This window comes from Macrobrachium rosenbergii, chromosome 45 (assembly GCF_040412425.1).
Source record: "Macrobrachium rosenbergii isolate ZJJX-2024 chromosome 45, ASM4041242v1, whole genome shotgun sequence".
Taxonomy (NCBI): domain Eukaryota; kingdom Metazoa; phylum Arthropoda; class Malacostraca; order Decapoda; family Palaemonidae; genus Macrobrachium; species Macrobrachium rosenbergii.
This window is the reverse complement of record NC_089785.1, coordinates 19231601-19254206: the sequence shown is the minus strand read 5'-3', so window position 1 is coordinate 19254206 and position 22606 is coordinate 19231601. Positions and strand designations below refer to the sequence as shown.

The following is a 22606-nucleotide window of genomic DNA, read 5'->3' as shown; positions in this document are numbered from 1 at the left end:
TATATATATATATATATATATATTTATATATTATATATTTATATTTATATATATATATATATTTATACATAAACATCATACTTGCTGTGTGAATGCACACACAAGTATGCAACAGTCTCAGAACTGATCTTATGGTAATATCGAATTCATATATCCATTCATATAAAAGCTAAATTAATATTAATAATAATAATAATAATAAAAGAAAATTATGATTTACTGAAGTAATTCTGACAAATATGTTCTCTAAATGTTCTTGAAGATATATATATCCACGTGTCGCGAAAGCTGCTCAAACTATTTCAGCATCAAAATAATGTACTTTCAAATGCGAGTTTTTAATACTCGTTTGAATATGAATACTTGTTACAGTGTTTGAATACGGATGTTTTTCATTTGAATCGAAGTTCAATGTTCTGATGTCGTAGTCAAAACGAAGCTTTTCAATAATGCTATTATTACTCCGCGAGATTCTTTCCCACTGACACAAACATTTTAGGTAATCTTTCTAAGTTCGTTCCCACTGACACAGAAATTTTAGAAAATCTTTCTAAGTTCGTTCCCACTGACACAGACATTTTAGAAAATCTTTCTAAGTTCGTTAAGTAATTTGCTGGCATTTACACCTAATTTACATCTTTACAATCACAAGATTCCAGATCAGAGTGGTGTTACTGACTTATTGAAATAAATATACCAATCAATATATATATATATATATATATATATATATATATATATATATATATATATATATATATATATATATATATATGCTTATATATATATGTATATATATTGCTTGGCTATGATAGTTTCCTACCTCCTACAGCAAGGGCCTGGAATGGTTACCATGCTTCGGTTCACCCTATTTCTATAAGTTTTCCTTCATAAGGTGGGCTCTCTGGATTCATGTGGCCATGGACTCAACCTTTCCTGCACATGGATGCCCCTCCCGTCGGTATCCACTTTACAAACCTGGATGGAACTTACATGTTTTGTAAAAGGTTTGATGTGCTGCTGAAAGTCTTCGGTGCAACAAACCTTCATCCTTGATTTTGTATCCATGGGGAATCTCTCTCTCTCTCTCTCTCTCTCTCTCTCTCTCTCTCTCTCTCTATATATATATATATATATATATATATATATATATATATATATATATATATATATATATACATATATATATATATTATATGCACACAAGCTTGTTAGCGCGTGCTACGCATGCTGGAACCCGGGGCTGCTGTCTCCCCTAACCTCCCGATCCCCTACCTACCCCAACAGGTTTGCAGGAGAAGGGTGGATTTCTCCTCTACACTCCCGTTCCCCTACCTACCCGGCCCCACCCTGGACGGACAAACCGGTTTGCCAGGGGTGGGTGGCCGTGCCACGTCTCTCCTACTGTCACCTGGGGGAGGATAGACAAGATCCACTCGGATTTTATTATTATACATATATATATGTATATACATACATACATACAGTACATACATACATGCATACATACAAGGTCTCATTTAACAGCTGAATGAAGGATGAGGCCAGGTGAAGGATACTAATGTTGCATCAGCTGCTTGTATTTCCACACAGGAGCTCCATCAGGAGCTCGTGCTCTTTCCCCGCAGACACTAAGCTTTCCTTTACCACGAGATGACTCCAGTTACGGGATGCCTCCACATATTTACATACTAATTAGCAGTTTGCTAAATATGGGGTCATTCCTGTGAATATAGATTCCATAGCAATATTCGCTAAATATATATATGTATGTGTATGTCTATCTATCTATATATAGATATATATATATATATATATATATATATACATATATATATATATATATATATATATATTGTATAATATATTATATATACATATATATAAATGGATGTATGTATTTATATGTGTATGTGTGTGTGTGTGTGTATGTGCCAGCATAACGCTGAAAAGCACTGAGCAATTTCAAACCAAACTTGGTATACATATGACTTACTATCTAGAAATCAACACTGTGGGGGTAAGCCATCACTAGCACCAAAGGGCACCAAAGGAGGGGGGTTGGGAAGGGCTTCCCTGAAACGGGGAAGGTTCTGCCCGTAGACTTAGTGACTTTAGGAATTTATCATACCTCATTTCAGTATACATATGACTTACTATCTGGAAAACAATACTGTAGGGGTAAGACATCAATGGCACCAAAAGGGGTGGGCGTTGGGAAGGGGGTGACAGAGAAAGAGAGAGAGAGAGTGAGAAGGAGAGAAAGTGAGAGAGTAGAGGGGGTGTTGGGGAGAAGAAAGAGGGAAGGAGAGAGAGAGAGAGAGAGAGAGAGAGAGAGAGAGAGAGAGAGAGAGAGAGAGAGAGTTTATCAGTTGTCATTCAGAGTTATCCCGCGCAGCGCCGAGCTGGTCAGCTATAATATACATACAGCCTAAACACACACAAACTGGTAGCAATGGCTCGGAAAATGTATGCAAAATATTCCCGGGAGGGCTTTCATCACCTTAAACCTCGCGAGCAGACTTTCCCAAATCCGTACGCCCCCTTATTAATGCACAATGCAGACCCCTAAACTAAAAACTCCCTAATAATCTAGCATCGAACCCATGCACTCGAGTCGGCGTCATGCCCACTTAAGCACGCAGACGCACGGCGGTCAGGGGGGGAGGGGGCGCTCTAGCACGCATTGACGTGCGTTGTCGCTAGCGATAGCGACCATTCAGGCGACCAAAAAGCTCTCTCTCTCTCTCTCTCTCTCTCTCTCTCTCTCTCAGCCTTCAATAAACTTCGCACTGAAAGAATGACGATACATTATGTATATCCCAAAAAAGGCGACAAGGTGTTTGATGAAGAATATATATAATATACATATATATTCGCATATATATTTTTATATATATATACTGTACATCATTATACATATATATATGTATATATGTATATGTATATATATAATTGGTCACCATAGCTGTAACGGGTCACAAGTATGGTGAAGGGAAGGCATGGGGCTAGCAACCTCATTCCAATAAAGGAGAGAGGCGTTTGATGAATATATATAAAAAATATATAACATACACACACACACACACACACATATATATATATATATGTTTATTCATCAAACACCTTGCCTCATTTTTTGGGATGAGGTTGCTAGCCCTAAGCCTTCCCTTCACCGCAGCTGTGACCGATCACATCTCACTAAGCACCAGATACAGATTTCACAACTTGTCCGGGAATCGAACTGGGTTTCTCTTGCTGGTAGGGTAAGTGTCCTAATCACATGACTTTACACAATTTCACGGCTTTTTGCTCTAGGTATGACCTAATGCCCCACCCGTCATCAGACTCCTGGGGTCACTCATAAATTGACAAGTAGCTTCGGCGCCAATGTCGTTTGTCATTTACTAAATGCCACCCATCCAAATGCCGACCATACCTAATGATAAATCCATTTTTGATAAGACACTGATTACGTTAACAGAATGTTAGGTAAACTCGGGTTTCTTTCCTTTAACGGCTATTAGAGGGTAAAGTGCGCTAGCTCCCTCTCTCTCTCTCTTTCTCTCTATTGACACTGAAATAGACTAGAGCCAGTCAACCAGGCTGAACATGTAGGGAATGGATAACAGAGTAGAAGCGGATTACTCTTTATTCAAACTAGAAACCAGTGAGAAGGTCAACTCAGGGCCTTCATCTAGCCCGGGCTCGAGGAAACTGGGAGAATTTTAAGTCGCTGGAGATTACCTCCAAAAGTAGCTGGAGAGTACCTCCAGAAGTTGCTGGAGATTATCCAGAAGTCCAGAAGTCGCCTGGTAGATTATCTACAGAAGCTGGAGATTGCCTCCAGAGACTCCAGAATTCGCTGGAGATTACCTCCAAAAGTCGCTAGAGATTACCTCCAGAAGTAGCTGGAGATTACCTCCATAAGTCGCTGGAGATTACCTCCAGAAGTCGCTGGAGATTACCTCCAGAAGTAGCTGGAGATTACCTACAGAAACCAAACACTGGGGCAACTTCACCCATTCAGGAAGTTAAAGAAAGTAAAGAGTGAAGTTGGAGTGGTTGGACAACAAGATAGAGACGCCTAGAAAATGAAGGAGATGAGGTACAAGGGTCTAGAGGCGGAACTAGGAGAAAACCCAACTGGTGCACTAAGAAGTAAGAGTTAGAGAGGCTGAACAGCAAGATTGAAGAAAGGAAGCAGAATGGAGGTAGTGTACAATGCTATAAGGTGAGTGCAGCTAGGCACCAAGGGACGCTGAAAACACAAGCTTTCCTTAATGCCTACAGTGCACCGCATGAGGTCCACCGATGATACTATCCCCCTATGGGATGTAGGAAGCAGCAGATTTGCCTCTTGAAGGATGGATAGGTACAAGTCATGGAAAACAGAGTCGGGAAGAGAGTTCCCAAGGTTCCACTGATATCAGCCAGAGGTGCAAATGAAGTACCAGCTCAAGCAACTGAAACACAACAGGGGATGACTCCAGAAGGTATTGTACGAAGAGCCCTCTGCCCTTACCCACAGTAACTGCGATTCACCACAGCTGACAACTACCAGCTACGAAAATTATGACTCATACCAACACACACAATGGGGTTAACAGAGCGTGCCTAAATCGTTCCGCCTCACCAGAGGATCGAGCCGTGGTTTCCCGGGAACAATAATCAAATAAAGAAAACTCCACAAGAATGCGATAAAACGTCGGTAAAATATCAAACCAACGTTCAACAGCAAACTCCACAATCCAAATCCATTTGGCAATCAGAAGAGAGTGATTTCTGGAAACTTCAGACATTTGAGAGGGGCAATCTGTTGTATTCTTATACAGGTTATCAAAATTACATTTATATATTCTTGTTCTTTTAACAGAATACACTCATTAAATTGTTTATCAGTGAAGAATGACAATAGTAGGTTTCTGAAGGCCACGAAGAGAGGTTTGCTCTGAGGATGACGGACAAACGATACTTCAAAACCATCTCAAAAATTAACTGAATATCTTCGAGCTTTGTCAGTATAAATTTGAACGCTTGACGGAATCTTTTATAGAAACTGTGGTAGAAAAAAATTGTACATCATATCAAATTGAAAGACTCTTGGTGTGAAATATGGTTTCCTATCTATGGAAACTTTTGAGAGAGGTCGTGGCAACGGATCACAGTGAGGCCTAAAAGGCCAATCAGTTACTGAGTGTTAATTGAGGACAGCATTTATCAACATAGGAACGTAATGGAAGAGATTTTGGGTAATATCAGGAAGAGGGAGAGAGAGAGAGAGAGAGAGAGAGAGAGAGAGAGAGAGAGAGAGCTGCATTTATAAACATACAAACGTCATGGAAGTAGTAGTTCCAAGAGAGAGAGAGAGAGAGAAAACTGCATTTATAAGCATAAAAACATGGAAGAGTAGTTCAGCAGTAGTAGAGAGAGAGAGAGAGAGAGAGAGAGAGAGAGAGAGAGAGAGAGAGAGAGAGAGAGAGAGAGAGAGAGAGAAATACTAGTAACAGTATCGGAGATCCAGTGACTATCAAATTGAAACCAAACTATGATCCGATAAAAGACCTCTATAGCAATAGACCTAACATCAAAGGCGATCATCTGGCCATAACATATCCCCGATATTCAGTCGCTAACACAAACCCGCCACGAAGCCTCCCATAAAAAAAAAAAGAAGAAGAAACTTTAGCGGCATCTAAACACCATTCACCGCTTTCCCAGAAGCGGACAAAACGAAAGAGCAAGAGAGATTTGGATTTTATTTCTTTTTCAGTGACGAAACGCCGTCTCTCTCTCTCTCTCTCCTGTTTTGAAAGATGTAAACAAAATTCTTCTTCTTCTTCCGCTCCATAACCGATTCGTCTGGTCTGATCTGAACTCACCCGCCAACCGCTCGCTTCACTGTTCACCGTTCGCCTGACCTATTGATCTTTGCCCGAGTGTGTGTGCATACAAACCCATCAATTGTTGGGAGTGATCTCTTTCTATAGACTTATTCAAAGACGCTCACCAAAAGTCATTAAACTGAGAGAGAGAGAGAGAGAGAGAGAGAGAGAGAGAGAGAGAGAGAGAGAGAGAGAGAGAGAGAGAGAGCCAGCCGAGGGGAGAGGAAAATGGATCTAGCTCACGAGAATATTCAAATTAAGAGAGGAAAACAGCGGCATCGTCGCTGGAGGGGTTTAACATTTTTTCCCCCGCCGCGAGACTTTTGAAAGAACGGAGCAAAATGTCGTGTCGCCGATGAATAGTGACGTTTGTGTGTGTGTGTGGCTGGCAGGCAGGAAGGAAGGAAGGAAGGAAGGAAGGAGAGCCTTTTTCTCATTTTTCTGCTTCCCGGCGTCTTTTAAGTGCTGTGTTTCGACGATGTGAGATCTAAACACATTTTTATACATCTTATGGTCGTACGGGTAAGGGAGTTTTTGGGAGGAGAGGTTCTTTTTAAATAAAGTGAAGATTCTCTCTCTCTCTCTCTCTCTCTCTCTCTCTCTCTTCATGTGTTCCCATATATATAGGCATAGAAACCATTCACCTTGTACATTCCTTTTTTCTGTACGTCTCCTTCATTTAATCACTTATCAACTAGTGAAATGCAGTTTCTAGCTGGCCTGACAATTTACAATACCCCACCAAGTATGTATAAATGTAATTAATACACTTGCTATCTGGTATTTCTCTTGTCAAGGATGAACATCAGGTTAGGACAACTGCACATTCTGAGTAGGGGTCACAGGGAGTAAAAAATAATGAATCCAAATAAAAAAACTATAGGCGTACACTATTACTTTTGCTGCTTCTGTATTTAACTTGCTCTCTTGCCTTCACTTACATCCAGAGCTTTGTTCCACTGTTCCTCAGGTATGCAACTGGTCCTGTTCTATTTCACCAAAGCTTAAGCACCTAACCTGGAGGGGTTTAGTCATTTTTTCATATTTTGGGGTTAATATCCTCTAAAAATGATTTTTCGACTTTTGTGCCTTTTGTTCTGGAGGGGTACATCATAAGTCATTAACAGTAACCTGTCCCAATAGAAGTACAAAAGGCAGCTATGTCAGAAAGCCTGTTGCTTTGTGCTACAAATTCTCCATCTGCACAAGGAGTTTATGCTACCTGTCTTGGGTACAGTGGGTGGGTCCCCTTCCACTGCTTCCCTTGTCAGGTTTCAATCTGTATCATGCTCTCAGACAGATATTTGGTTACTTCTCTCACTGCTTCTTCACTACTTCTACAAGAACTCCTTTGAGCACTGCTCTTCCAGTTTGCTGGATCTCACACTTCTGCCTCTTGCACAAACATGTAGACCTGTTCTGAGCCACAAGCCCCACAGATGATACTCTGAATACTGGAATTTCTCCTTCTCAACACCCAACTTCTGACCAAATTTTAATGGTACTATTTTGGGCAGTGCTCTTGAGAGCTGCTGGATACAATTTCCTGGTGTCATTATCATGCAATATTGTAAAGAAATATGGATTCCTGCCCGTAGATGTCTGCCTTGATTAGAGACGCAATCATGCGTAATCATCTTTTCTAGGAAGCAGCCGATCTCCTTTTGGCCCTGCTTCTTGTCTCCAGTGAATATTTCTGTGGCAACAATCGTATGTCAGTGAAACGCACAGATATACATTTTTCTCTGTAGGTGTAGGAAGTAAATATGAATGAAACGGAGGAAAAATAGCGTTAATGTACCAAGAGCAACCCAGGCCAACTCTGCCAGTCACAAGCCTGGATAAATGAGGAAGGGCAACTGTCCGTAAAACCAACTTTGAAATGGGCAGCTCAAGACACAAACAGCTGGAGGAATAAGCTGAGAAGACAATGTACTACAAACAAATTCTTCTTAAGAACGAAATCATGATTAAGAGCCAATCTGTCGCTTCCAAACACCATCACAAGGAGTCAATTGTGCTCTTTCCTTGCTGACATAATGAACCAGGGGCAATCCAACTGACCTATCTTATCTTCAAACCTATAATTCATCTAGTTCAGGAGAACAGGTTCACCTGCTGCAGGAGTCCGTAACAATGGGTTACAGTGAAGCCAGAGATCAATGGAATGGAAAGATAGCGCAAATTAAGCACAGAAAGGACAGTATATATTTCATGCAGCCTCAAGCACGTGTTTTCTGGCTAACTGGTTACAGACTACCAGCACTGAAATAGAGATTTATTTGCCTCTATCTTATGGCTAGAAGCGATGGCCTTGTGGAGATTCTGGGAGATAAGGCGAAGGCCTAAGTCTAGAGGATTGCTGGGGTTTAATGATTCTGACCCATGCGTAATATGACACCAGCATTTCTTTTGGTATGCTACTCCTTGGATTGAAAATATAATTCACTTACAGTCAGGAAACGTACTCCAAAGCGTGGCAGTTGGGGGAAAGAAACGGTCACATTTAAGCTTATTGAATAAAAGTCACCCGTAAAAATCTCAGAACAATATTTAAGTTCCAGAGTCTGGAGGGGGAGGGGTTAAAAAAAATTTTTAAAAATAACCTGTATGGGTGACTCTCGGGTTCTTTTTCAAAGATTACATTGTTCTCGCATCAGCAAGGATTTTTTTTTTTTTTTAGACAAAGAATCTACAATTAAACTGGTAATTTTGTTTAGACTAAGAATCTATAATTAAACTGTTAATTTTTTTAGACTAAGAATCTATAGTTAAACTGTTCATTATTTTTTAGTTTAAGAATCTATAATTAAACTGTTATTTTTTTAGACTAAGAAACTATAATTAAACTTAATTTTTTAGATTAAGAATCGATAATTAAACTTAATTTTTTCAGACTAAGATTCTATAATTAAACTGTTATTTTTTACTAAGAATCTATAATTAAACTCAATCTTTTTTAGACTATGAATCTATAACTAATCTGTTAATATTTTTTACTAAGAATCTGTAATTAAACTTAATATTTTTAGATTATAATCGATAAACTTAATTTTTTTTAGACTAAGAATCTATAATTAAACTGTTCATTATTTTTTTACACTAAGAATCTATAATTGTGAAAAGATATTCTGACAATATAACACTGCAAAGAAAAGATACCTTAAATATAAGACATATGGAATAAATAATATGTAAGCAATCACGCAAGAACCTCCAAGCATCATTTACCAGTAAACAAAGAACACAAAGAAACATCCTTACCGGGTACCAGGTACCAGTTAACATTGAAAATGGAACCAGTTTTTTTATTTGGCTTAAAGTTCAAACCAATCTGACATATAAAAATAAATAACCCGGGAACTACAATTTTCATGAAATTTGTTTAGCTTCAAAATTAAGTCATTTTTAAATAAAACAATGAGGACTAAATTTTTTTTTTTTTTTGTGATACGTAAAGGTATCTTGCTTTGTGAATTCGATACATTTCAAGCTAACGAGAGGTTTTCATTAATACAAATTTTGATCGCTTTGAACGATTAGGCGCATGGATAAAAACAAAAATAGACGCATGTAAGGCGTGTGCACATAGTCACACACACACACACACACACACATATATATATATATATATATATATATATATATATATATATATATATATATATATATATATATATATTTATATATATATATATATATATATATATAAACATATATATATGTATATATATCAAGGCTAAAGCCTAGAAACTTACTTTTTTAAGTGGTGAACGGTTACCAGCGAAAGCTGAGAGTCAAAGAAAGGGTGTGTGGGTAGCAACATCTTCCCTAACTAAAGGCCTGCTTAGAACCGAGAGCCTCTACCCTTCTGGTGCCATTCCCTCCTAAAATGGAAAAAAGACGGAAAAGACATATATGATATATATATATATATATATATATATATATATATATATATATATATATGTGTGTATGTGTGTGTGTGTGTGTGCATGTGTGTGTGTGTGTGGTAGATTTGTCACTAGGTTTACACATGACATCTTCGTAATTTCCATCATTTAATATCAAATTACCATTTCTTAGAAATAACCATATACCCAAAAAGAGAACCGATATGAATGCATCTATCATGACCAGGATTCATAATTAGGCCTATACCTTTTAAAAGGTTGGGACCAGAGTGGAAGTGACTTAACACACTCGGCCATCAAGAGAAATAACAATAGATTTAGACTCTGTCGTACGTATTCCTGTACAAATTTAGAATAAATAGAAAACCTACCCCACAGCAATTATTATCCAGTTTTATCAACTGAAAAATAAAATACATGTACTTGGAACAGGTTCATGTATAAAAAAAAAACTAATAATACATTCCCCGACACAATGTGCTGTGAGAAAGTAATTTTTTATCCACCATACTGAAAAAAAAAATAAAGTTGACATAAGAATCAGCGTAAGGGCAGGTATGTCTAGAACTCCCAAGACACTGGAGAAACTTGTCACTACCCTTTCTCAGACTGGGTTCTCTCTCTCTCTCCCTCTTTCTCTCTCTGACATCTCTTCTGTGTCTTGCCCTTCGTGCTGGGCAGTCAAATACGCGGTTCTCAGTCTCCCGCTGACGGAGGATGAAAAGGCACCGTCGAAACTAATGAAACGTAGCATACAATTATGGTGAAGTGCTGAGGTACAATAGCCAAGCGTGCAGTCAATAGCGCGGGTCCGAGAGACCCTCGCGTGTTCGAATTCATGCACGCCTCGTTGACTTCCTATTGACTTGGGCCGTGATTACGCTTCCCCTCCAGTGCGTAGGTGTTTTATTTTGCTTAGCATACGCTATCAACACTTTGATTATTCACAGATACGTTATGCATGGAAATTAATTGACCTAAAATACAGAAATAAGTAACTGGTTCAATTGCGAATACACGAACCCGTGGGAGAACAAGATGGCGGGCAGCCATAGATGAATGGAGAGGAGGCGTGGCCCAGCGCAGCCAAACAGACCAAGTAAAAAACACACTGGCATTGAATCCCGGGGCAAATCCTTGTGTGCCCAACAGTTTTGATTGTGATAGACTTCATTAGCAGTTAATCTGTCTGCTCGCCGGACAATGGCAAAAACTCGGGGCGCCTAACTCCTGCCATAAAAGTTTCTATCCGGAAAACATCTGTCTGTCACAGATTTGGGGAAAATGTTTGTTTTTTTTTTATACGGAGACAAAACGCTTTGGCTTATATCTGTGTATATACATACCAATAGTACTAAAACATCAAATGACATGGACCCAAGCCAACTGAACGTAATGAATGAGGGTTAATTTTAATAAGAATAGTTTGTTGCATAGACCTATTACCCGCCAAAAAATAATATCGGTCTAATTTACCCGCTTAAACGAACAGACTTTTCCTTGCGCCGTTGCCAATATATACCCGAGGCATCTTGACCTCCCGCGAGTGCCACAGTTGGTGGCAGAGAGAGAGAGAGAGAGAGAGAGAGTACGGGTTTTCATTTGACTCCTGACTCCATTTTAAGCACCCCACGTGTCACCTTCTACCACGTTAAACTTTCATTCAGGTTCGAATTAGACAAAAAGACTCGAATCGGTCGGGGTCATTTGCAGTGAATGAAACTAATCTGCTCTTTGTTTGTTTTTGGTTTGCTCTGTGGCGTCTCGCTTTGACTAACGACGGGGAGAAATTACAATGCGTTTGTTTGAGCAGAAGACGTAGCAGCAGGCGTGAACTCGGCTATGTGGTAGAAATGAATTGAATTAAATTTAAAATTTAGACCACAGGCCAAGCGCTGGGACCAATGGGGTCATTCAGCGCTGAAATGGAAACTGACAGAAAAAGGTTTGAAAGGTGTAACAGGAGGAAAACCTCAAAGCAGTTGCACTATGAATCAATTGTTAGGAGAGGGTGGAAAGTAAGACGGAAGAAAGAGAATATGAAAGGAGGTACACTAAAAGGAACGAAAGGGGCCGAAGGGACGCTGCAAAGAGCTTTAAGTAATGCCTACAGTGCCCCCACGAGGTGCAGTGACGGCACTACCCCCTACAGGGGCTATGTGGTAGATACAAAATTAATGCGCAAGAATATTTCTGTTTATATATAAACACGAAGCGAAAATGTGGTGTTGGAAATAATGTATCTGTACTGGGTATACATGTATATAATGTATATAATATACATACACAAATATGAGTATTGTGCAACAAACGTCCTTTAATATCCAATTCGCTCTACCTCGGAAATAATATATTTTCATACATGTTACCCAAAGGGGAATTTTTTAGTTGGTGACAAGTTCGTCGTCTCGTGGGCTCGAACCACGGAAGACAAGAACTCAGGACTACAGTGACGCGCATTTAACCACACGGCTAACATACAGTATATATATATATATATATATATATATATATATATATATATATATATATATATATATATATATATATATATATATATATATATATATATATATAATGACTTTTTTCGTATAATGCTCTGAAATAAAGAAAACATTCAAATAGGCTATGTGTGTGATCCTGAAATAAAAATAAAACCACAATAATTTATATTTTCAACAATAAAAAAATGATACAAAACAATTACATAAAAAAATTAATACAAAACAAATACATAAAAAAATACACAAAATTACACAAGTAGCAAGCGGTGGCTACCAGAAAAAACTGAAGCAGTAGTCACTGGCACATTCATTTACGAAACTATAAACCGATGGTTTTATTATCATCATTATTCCCAAAGAGGTCTCTACTATCTCATTAGCCTTCTTCTGTGCCTCCCAATAAACCAAGATGTTAATCTTCTAGCGGACAAAACCACCTTAACTGAGAGAGAGAGAGAGAGAGAGAGAGAGAGAGAATCAATAAAACAAGATGTTAATCTCAAAGCGGACAAAACCACCTTAACTGAGGAGAGAGAGAGAGAGAGAGAGAGAGAGAGAGAGAGAGAGAGAGAGAGAGAGAGAGAGAGAGAGATCCCAATACACAAGATGTTAGTCTTATAGCTGACAAAACCACCTTAACTCTGTGAGAGAGAGAGAGAGAGAGAGAGAGAGAGAGAGAGAGAGAGAGAGAGAGAGAGAGAGAGAGAGAGATATCCCAACAAAACAAGATGTTAATCTTCTAGCGGACAGGACCATCTTAACTGATTAACTGAGAGAGAGAGAGAGAGAGAGAGAGAGAGAGAGAGAGAGAGAGAGAGAGAGAGAGAGAGAGAGAGAGTCTTTCCTAGTTAAAAAATTTCTTTACACCAGTATGAAAATTACGCGTACATGGGCATGTTATTCAGGGAAAACTTCCTTATTTGTGCTAATACCGGGTAATCTTTTTTTACTGTTTCAAATTTTAGTAATAATAATAATAATAATAATAATAATAATAATAATAATAATAATAATAATAATAATAATAATAATAATAATAATAATAATAATAATAATATTATTATTATTATTTAATAAAAATAATAAAATTCTATACAGAAAGCTTTCGGGAAACTCCGATTCCCCTTTTATATCCCGAAAGCTTTCTGTACAGATTTATCTTTAAATAAAAGTACATATACATAACTGTGGATCTGTCTCTCAATAATTTATAATAATAATAATAATAATAATAATAATAATAATAATAATAATAATAATAATAATAATAATAATAATAAATGTTAAACCATACCCTCATTAGTTACTAATGTGGTCTACAGCCCTATTTATATCATAGTCGTCATCGTGACGTTAAGTTCACTTGAAATAAAAAGAAAACACGGCCATCAATGCATTCTTCTATAATTGTCCACCAACTACGCCGATTATCAATGCCATTGTAACGCCAGTCAATTCTTCCGGTAAATCAATCGCCCGGGTTCGCTCTTCAAAGAGAAATAGTCGTTAAAAATTAATAAAGGAGAAAAGAGGAAAAATTTAAAAGTCAGAAGTCGTTAAACTTCCCCCTAACTGCGCCGCCACCCACGGCAGAGTCGCATAAACGCAGTAGTAGTATTTCCTATTCAGTGGCTATTGAACGGCTCACCCACGGGAGGCAACATCTTCGATAACGGATTTTAAATAGGTTAAAATAGAGGAACTAAAGGTTATAACTGAACAATAAACGCCACCGGGGGTATGGAGAGAGAGAGAGAGAGAGAGAGAGAGAGAGAGAGAGAGAGAGAGAGAGAGAGAGAGAGAGAGAGAGAGAGAATTCTGTACGTATGTGAATAGTATGTGTGGGGAGAGCTGGGTGGGACTGTAAATACCCCCACAGTGCCTTTGTCGGCGGATTTCATTGTCAACATCGTTAAAGAATGATCACTGTTGTAGCCCACCGGGCGCTCATTGTTGGCTTCTTTATTGTGAATGTGAGAAATTGATTGGGAACCCTCCATTATATACAAATATGTCTTTTTTCCTTCTCCATTTCCCGTTTTTATTTTCAAGAGTCGTTCTACTCGATTTTATGCGTTTATGGTTAATGGTGCCCGTAATCTCTCGCCAATTTGGTATTTCATGTTTTAAATTTTTATAAAGGAATTTGGATATTTTTTTTTAAAGTCTGTGCCTTATGTTAACTTATGCATAGATTTGACTTTGAAATGAGGCCATTTCAAACAGGAATTCTTCGGAATGGAATTAAAAACTAGTTTTGTCAAAAAGGAAGTAATTACGAACTATTCCTCTAAATATTGTCTATGCTAAACACACTATTATATTACAGATATATATCAAGAACGTGAATATTCCAAAGAAACTTTATATCACATTTACAGTTATTTTCCAATTACTGTTTACACTAAATGTGCGATTTCATCAATAACACAGAGAATACTTTATTATTTTCGTGAGAACGGTCTTTTCTGTAAAACTGAACACAGCAAGTCGTCACTTTTACGCACGTGTGTTAACAGTACCAGCGCATGTGCAGGCACGTGCTGAAATTTAAAAGCAGATATGTGATGACAAACGAGCAACAGTTATTTATAAACTAATTAACTGCATGAATATTTTTACACTTACATTTGTATTCATTCAGTATAATCATTCAAAATTAGTGTGCAGTAATGTTAAAAGAATAAACACGTACATACATACGTACATTCATACATACATACATAAATATATATGTTAATATACACATATATATACTGTATATATATACACTGTGCATATATATATATATATATATATATATATATATATATATATATATATATATATATATATATATATATATATATATATATATATATATATATATATATATATATATATAGAAACGACTATTCGTATGAAAATGATAAAGTATTCTCTGTTATTGATGTAAACGTACATTTAGTGTAAACAGTAATTGGAAAGTAACTAGGCTAGGCTATATGATGTAGGCTAGGTAAAGTTACGCTGGAATATTTCCGGTGTTCTTATATCTGTAATATAACCGTATGTTTAGTTATATCTGTAATATAACCGTAATGTTTAGCAAAGACTATTTTGATAATAGTTCGTAATTACTTTATTTTTGACAAAACTAGTTTTTAATTCCATTCCGAAGAACTCCTGTTTGAAATGGACTCATTTCAAAGTCAAATCTGTGCATAAGTTAACATAAGGTACAGACTTTAACAAAAAAATACCCAAATTCTTTCACAAAAATTTAAAAATTGAAATACTAAACTGGCGAGAGATTACGAACATCATTAACCATAAACGCACAAAAATCGTGGTGAATATATACATATATACATATATATATATATATATATATATATATATATATATATATATATATATATATATATATGTGTGTGTGTGTGTGTGTATATATAGTTGTGTGTATATATATAATATATATATATATATATATATACACACACACACACACCACGCGTGACTTTTTGTATTCACAAACATTAAATCACAAATATCGGTTAATATCGAATTCACTAACCACGGCAACTTGCAATCAAGGGGAATCGTAATTGTTTCTGTGCCTACCAGGATTCGAGCCATGGCCTGGCTTAGAAAGAGACAGAGAGCGCCTTTGACCACCCAGCTAGCCTAGGCATAACACAGCCTTCAACTCACTAGCAAGGGAACCCAAGTTTATTTATATACAACTGCCTCCTTTGACCTGAGTATCGAATTACGGGCTATATCTAGTAATAATTATTCTTCCTAATGAACACCATATTCTTTGGAAGCTTGAATTTCAAGTCAATGGCCCTTGTATTTCATCTACTGAATAATAATAATAATAATAATAATAAATAATAATAATAATAATAATAATAATAATAATAATAATAATAATAATAATAATAATAATAATAATAATAGTTATCCAACTGTTTATCCTTTGGAGGGATGACCCAAGGCAATTCCCATAGGGTTCTCTTATTTTGGGATGAGGCTGATAGCCACATGTCTTACGTTACCCTTTCTGCGACCCACAACAGTCGACTATCAGGTAATTTACAGCTTATGTAAACAAAATCACGAGGGGTTTCAAGGATGCATACAATAAACATACTAGATCTTCTGGGGTTGAACACTGGCCTTACTGCTGGTAAGACAAGTGTCTTAACCAGTGAGGCAGGACCACACAGATACACACACACACACACACACACACACACACATATATATATATATATATATATATATATATATATATATATATATATATATATATATATATATATATATATATATATATATATTTATTCATTTATTAAATATTTTACTTCCCTCAGGTCGCAGAACGCCCACCAGGAACTCCAACCCTCACGGCACCGCCCACCCACCCTTATCGCCGCCCATGAGCTGCCCTTCTCTAAAGCCGAATGCAAGCCCCACGCCCAAATGCACCATACCATGCACGCCCACAACCCCGCCCACGAGCTTCCCGGCGACTCCCCCGACGCCCACGCTCAAGGCCTCTCTACTGTCCGCCCCTACACTCATCATCCCACCTCCGCCCACCATCCTCACCACGCCCATGATCAAGTCCCCGCCCCTGAGCCCACCGGCCGCCGCCCACGAGACGTCCCGCTCGCCCTCGCCCAAGTCGCCCTCGTCCCCTCTGCTTCCGGACGACGACCATCTCGACGAAGGGCGGGACCCCGAGGACGACTCCGCTGGCATGGTAAGGCCTTAAGGGATTCTCAGCTGGTGATTCTTAATGAAAGTGACTCTCACTGAATCACAGTGGCTTTTGCTTAATTTTTTTATTCTCAGCTAAATATATTGACTCTTAATTTTGTGATTCTTATTTATATATTGATCTCGATGGGGAAGACCTAGTTTGATCCCTGACAAAGATTCTTACTTTGATTTAACGATTCTTAATTAATTAGTGATCTTAAATGCAGCAAGTCTTACCTAAAGTATATATTTTCATTTTAGTATCGTGATTCTTAATCAATTAAATTTAACTATACTACGCGGATTCTTATATAATAATGATATACTTTCTCCCGCCCTTTGACAAAGATTATGGCAATACAGTTTATCTAAATGTTTACTAATTATAACTGAGCTTGAAGATGTAATGACACCTGAAATTATCCATGAACGAAGCAGATGCATGGTGAGTGTTGGTGGAGTCTCGACAAGTGAATCTACAGTAAACAGTGGAGTGCTGCAGGGGAATGTTATATGACCTTTGCCGTTTGCCCTTCCCATGAAACTTACATATAAAAAAATGGCAGGAGATAAACGAGAAGGTTTACATTGGAGTAAAAATATGAAGTTGACAGAATTAAAATGTGTAAATGATGTTTTAGTTAGGAGAACTCACAAGATTTACAAAGCTGGCTCAAAAGAATGCATCACACACTTAGAGAGGTGGGACTCAAGATTCTAGGACAATAAGAAGCAAAGAGAACCGACCATGGCTCACAGGGGTGAAATAACACTATATGGAGAAAGTACTGAGCCTGAATCTATCGAATATTTAGAAATAACAGTATCTAGTGCAGGCTCTCTTGAGCTGGAATTTAGTAAAAAGCTAATATAGGCAAATCAAACGGTGGGCAAGTTGAATAAGATTTGGAAGTCAACTAACTGATAAGTTCCTCGTTGGGAGAGTCAACTAACTGATAAGTTCGAGTCTCAGTCTAATGAGGAGTAATTTATTTCTGGTGATAGAAATTCATGTCTCGCTATAAGATTCCACAATAAGCTAGGTCCCGTTGCTAAAACCATTGGTTATAGCCACGTAAAATAAGTCTAATCCTTCGGGCCAGCCCTAGATGTTAATCAGCTCAGTGGTCTGGTAAAACCATGGTATGCTTAACTTAGATGGCAGTAAATGATGATGATGATGAAAGACAGAGATGGTTTGGACATGTCCTTCCCATAACCTCTGGGAGAACAGTAGATGGGCTAATAGCATCAACTAGTCTCCTATGGGTACCAGAATAGTTAAAGGACCCAGACTTACTTGGATGAGAGCTGTTAGGCAGGAAGCTAGTGATGAGTGGAGATTAGTGAAAGACTAAGTGCAGTAATTATTTCTTCGTCAGCCCGGGGACGCAAATTCCAGCAGCTTACGCAGAGATGACGACAAGAAGAAACCGCGCAGGCGCAGAACGGCTTTTACTCATGCGCAGTTGGCTTACCTCGAGAGGAAGTTTCGCGTCCAGAAGTACCTGAGCGTGGCTGACCGCTCGGACGTGGCCGAAGCGCTCAACTTGTCCGAAACCCAAGTCAAGACTTGGTATCAAAATCGCAGGTGCGTTTAATGGGTAAAAAAAAAAAAAAAAAATATATATATATAATGAAAATATAATATAAACACTATTTAAACGTTGAAACCATATATTTAAATATATGGTTTCAACGTTTAAATAGTGTTTTATATATTTTCATATTACACTATAGTATTACAGGAAAAGACATTCATATATATATAATGTTTGTGAAAAACTCTACAGGAACCGCACAACACTTTTAACTTCTCGTTAATTAAGACGTTTATAATGTTCATTAACTTAAAGTTCCATCAGTTTTAACAAGAATTTCTTGAATTCGTGTTTTTAAGTAAGCTTCTTACAGTTTATAATATAAATAATGCTAATACTAAAATCTTTCCCACTGAAAACATATCCTTTTTGCATTAAAATATTGCACTGGGGTAGATCTGCATTCAATTAACAAAGGCTACTGCCACTAAAATATAGTTTTCTGTGTTTTTTATTAGCTACCTCTCAGAAAACAATTGCAGTAGCCCTATCAAGTTTTTTTTTTATAAATATTCTACTTCGTATATTCTTTCATTCCACCAATTATCAACCACAACGCATTATTTTCTACCTTGATAATTTATATATGTTGCAGGGAATATAAATGACCAGTTCGCTTAGGAACATTTGATCCCCAAGGACTAGTACTAAACATGGCGACATGTACACTGTTTCGCCGTGTTTAGTACTAGCCCTGGGGGACAAATGTGTTTTGCCGTGTTTAATACTAGCCCCTGGGGGATCAAATGTCCTCAAGTGCATTTGATCCCCTAGGGGTAAGTGTTAAACAAGACAAAACAGTGTAGATGAATCACTGTTTCGCCATGTTTACTACTAGCCCTTGGGAATCAAATGTCCCTAAGCGAATTGGTCGTTTCACATATTCCCCGTAACATAAATATTTATAGAAAATGGAGTAATGGGAAACTCAAGTGTTTTCCGGTTACGTAGAGATCCATTACATAGGCATCTACTTAAAATGTTGTTTTCATATTGTGTAAGTGCATGACATACCAGATGTTAATAAATACCTCTACTATTTGTACTGAACGACTTTTTGAACCTTACGCAATTTTCTAACTCATTCTTAGCGTTTGATAAATGTAAATGCTCCTGGTCAGGGCAATGCCTCTCGCCATTACGATGTTGCTAGCATATCATGAGCAGAAATGTTCAATAAGGTCATTCATTTTTTTATTCATGCATCTAGGCTATGCTGTTTTTCATCAAATAGGTCATATATATCACATAACCACAGGTGAAAAATAAGAAACGGGGTGTAGGTCCTGACCGGTTTCGACTTTATTTCAAGCCATTGACAAATGAATCACGTACAAAAGTGATAATAATCATATATATATATATATATATATATATATATATATATATATATATATATATATATATATATATATAAAATGTGTGTGATATTAACAGACAATCCCCCTTGTATTCAGCAATTTCAAGTGACGAATCTTTCCTTCTGCTCATTACAGGACCAAATGGAAGCGCCAGAACCAAATGAGACTGGAACAGCTTCGACAGAGCGCAGGCGTCGGGGTCGAGAAGGACCTCCTGGGCGGAGGCGGGGGGCGCAGTTCCCCCGCCGACCCCCTGGGGGTCGTGGCCCCGACGTGCTGCCCTCCGTACTTCCTGCCGCCCGTGGATCGCTCCTGCTTCATCACCACGGCGGGATTATTTACCAGGCTCCCTTACAGTCCCTCCTGCCCCTTGTGACCACAAGCTGACCCCACGTGACCCATGACACCTCTGTCGTATAGTCCGTCGTGTCCTTTGTGACCTCCAGGAGGTGACTGACCCTTCCTTCCATAGACGCTGAATGTCATATCTCTCTCTCTCTCTCTCTCTCTCTCTCTCTCTCTCTCTCTCTCTCTCTCTCTCTCTCTCCTGCCGCTGCACAGGAGATTACTGCTTACAACTACTACACGCGCTGCTTGTTTACGCATCTCCTCCGCTTTTTGTTGACGATCTCCCAGTGCCCCTGTGGACGCCCAAACGGGTGTGCCGGGTCGATGACCCGGGCACGGCGTTTGTGAGAGCTGCGCTTCATTTTCCATCGCCGGCATTAGGTCAGGTTTGATTCCACTGTACATAGGTAAACGTGGGTGTGCGTGTTGATACCGTTGCGTCTGTATAGCCAAATGTTTTTTATATCTTGCCTACTACTACTGTTAAGACTTCTAGGATAAGGAAGTGTTCGTGTCTAAGTTTGTGGTCAGTGACGAAAATACTGCAATTTGAAAATAGATTAACTTGCGGTTGTTAGTGACACATGGTCGCATTTTGATATTATGACATTGCCTTGTGGTAATCAGTGCAAAATGAAGTTAATTAACTATTGGACGTCGATGAAAATGGTCGAGTGTTGAAAGAACGGTATTGAAGCCGACTGGCTTTCCGACTGGTGTTTAGCCTAATTAACGGCAAGTTTAGCTACAAAATGATTGTGAAACCATATAAGTGAGAACGGCAGTCAAAACAAACATGCTAGACTTCGAAAAAAGATATGGGAACATTCTCTGTGTTTCGGGAATGTGGGGTTCTGTCTCTCAAAGGGTAGTGATCACACACACAGCAAGTGGAAGACAGGGAAATGATGATAAAATATTGATGTCGCAATGATTCACTGAAAACGATTGCATTTCGACATTAGAAAGGCATATGCTTCACTGTAACAGCTCGTGAAACAAGGTTTGCCCAACCTTTTATTTATTTTTGATAGGCGAATTCACCCCCCCACCCCACACTAAACTATGCAAGATAATTCAACAAGGTGTTATATGAAAAAATGTACCTTTAAAATGCGGGTTAACAGACCATCAGGAAAATGCGTTCAAACTGTGACATTTTGTTCTGTGGAATCATCGAGTACGTAGATGCCATAACGGAAATGAAGGTTATAATTTTCTATTTTTACTGGATCCATGAGTCCCAAAATTTATAACCTGACTGACCAATATCTATCATCCCGAAAGAATATTATCCTGATTTTATTAATCCCTTTAACCCCTGTGGTGAAGAAGTTTACAACACAAGCGATGGAAAACTTGAATTTTTATCGCAACGCTAAAGAAAAATAAAATGGACACTGCTGTGAAAAAAAAAACAGGCTTTATATTAATGGGAAAAAATGGACACTGCCGTGTGTAGTTTTATCTTTTCGGAGGAGAAAGTTTAGTGACTGCTTATAAAAGAAACACTGGACCTACAGAAAACAAAAGATTTTGTGTACAGAAAATGGAACGTAGGAAACACAAAATGCAAATGGCATTTACGGAAAAGAAAACGGACTTACATTTAAGAAAAGCAAAGCGACCTCAGGTCAAGTGAGGGGACTGCTAGATGTGGCTTTTAGCAACGCTAATAGTAAGAGCCTGAGGTTGTCTGTTCTAGTCATATTTATTTATAGAACACATCTGAATCGACTTTTGTTTCCAGGGTAGATCATGCGCATACCTTTTGTCTGTTATCTATAAGTACTGGTAGGAAAATAGACTCGAATATGTGCAAATGTCTTTTATTTATCGACCTTGAAGCAGCTGGAAGGGAATTAGTAGGCAAGCCTGTTGCTATACTACTCCTGACCTGAGTACTGCATTAGGTACCCGGTGGTAAGGTAAGTGTGGATGGTGTAGAATGGCATGGGGGTAGCAATCTAATCCTACAATACTTGTTGAAAACCTGCCAGATAACATATCCTGGATGGAATTGAGTATAGAATTTAGACCAAGCACTGGGACCCATGAGGTCATTCAGCGCTGAAACGGAAATGACAGTGCTGTAATAGGTTTGAAAGGCGTAACAGGAGGAAAACCTAGCAACTGCACTATGAATCAATTGTTAGGAGAGGGTGGAAAGTAAGATGGAAGAAAGAGAATATGAAAAGAGGTACAGTAAAAGGAACGAAAGGGGTTGCAGATAGGGGCCGA

General features: G+C 38.2%; 1 protein-coding gene across 1 annotated transcript in view; it reads left to right on the top strand.

Moving 5' to 3' along the window:
• The window catches only part of LOC136829746 (barH-like 1 homeobox protein), a 50461-nt gene extending 28273 nt beyond the window's left edge, over positions 1-22188 (top strand). Inside the window, exons 2-4 of the mRNA XM_067088575.1 lie at positions 16665-17056; positions 18438-18646; positions 20153-22188. Coding sequence (XP_066944676.1) covers positions 16665-17056; positions 18438-18646; positions 20153-20393 — 842 coding nt within the window. The 3' untranslated portion in view covers positions 20394-22188. The remainder of the gene's footprint in view (positions 1-16664; positions 17057-18437; positions 18647-20152) is intronic.
• The last annotated feature ends 418 nt before the right edge of the window (positions 22189-22606 follow it).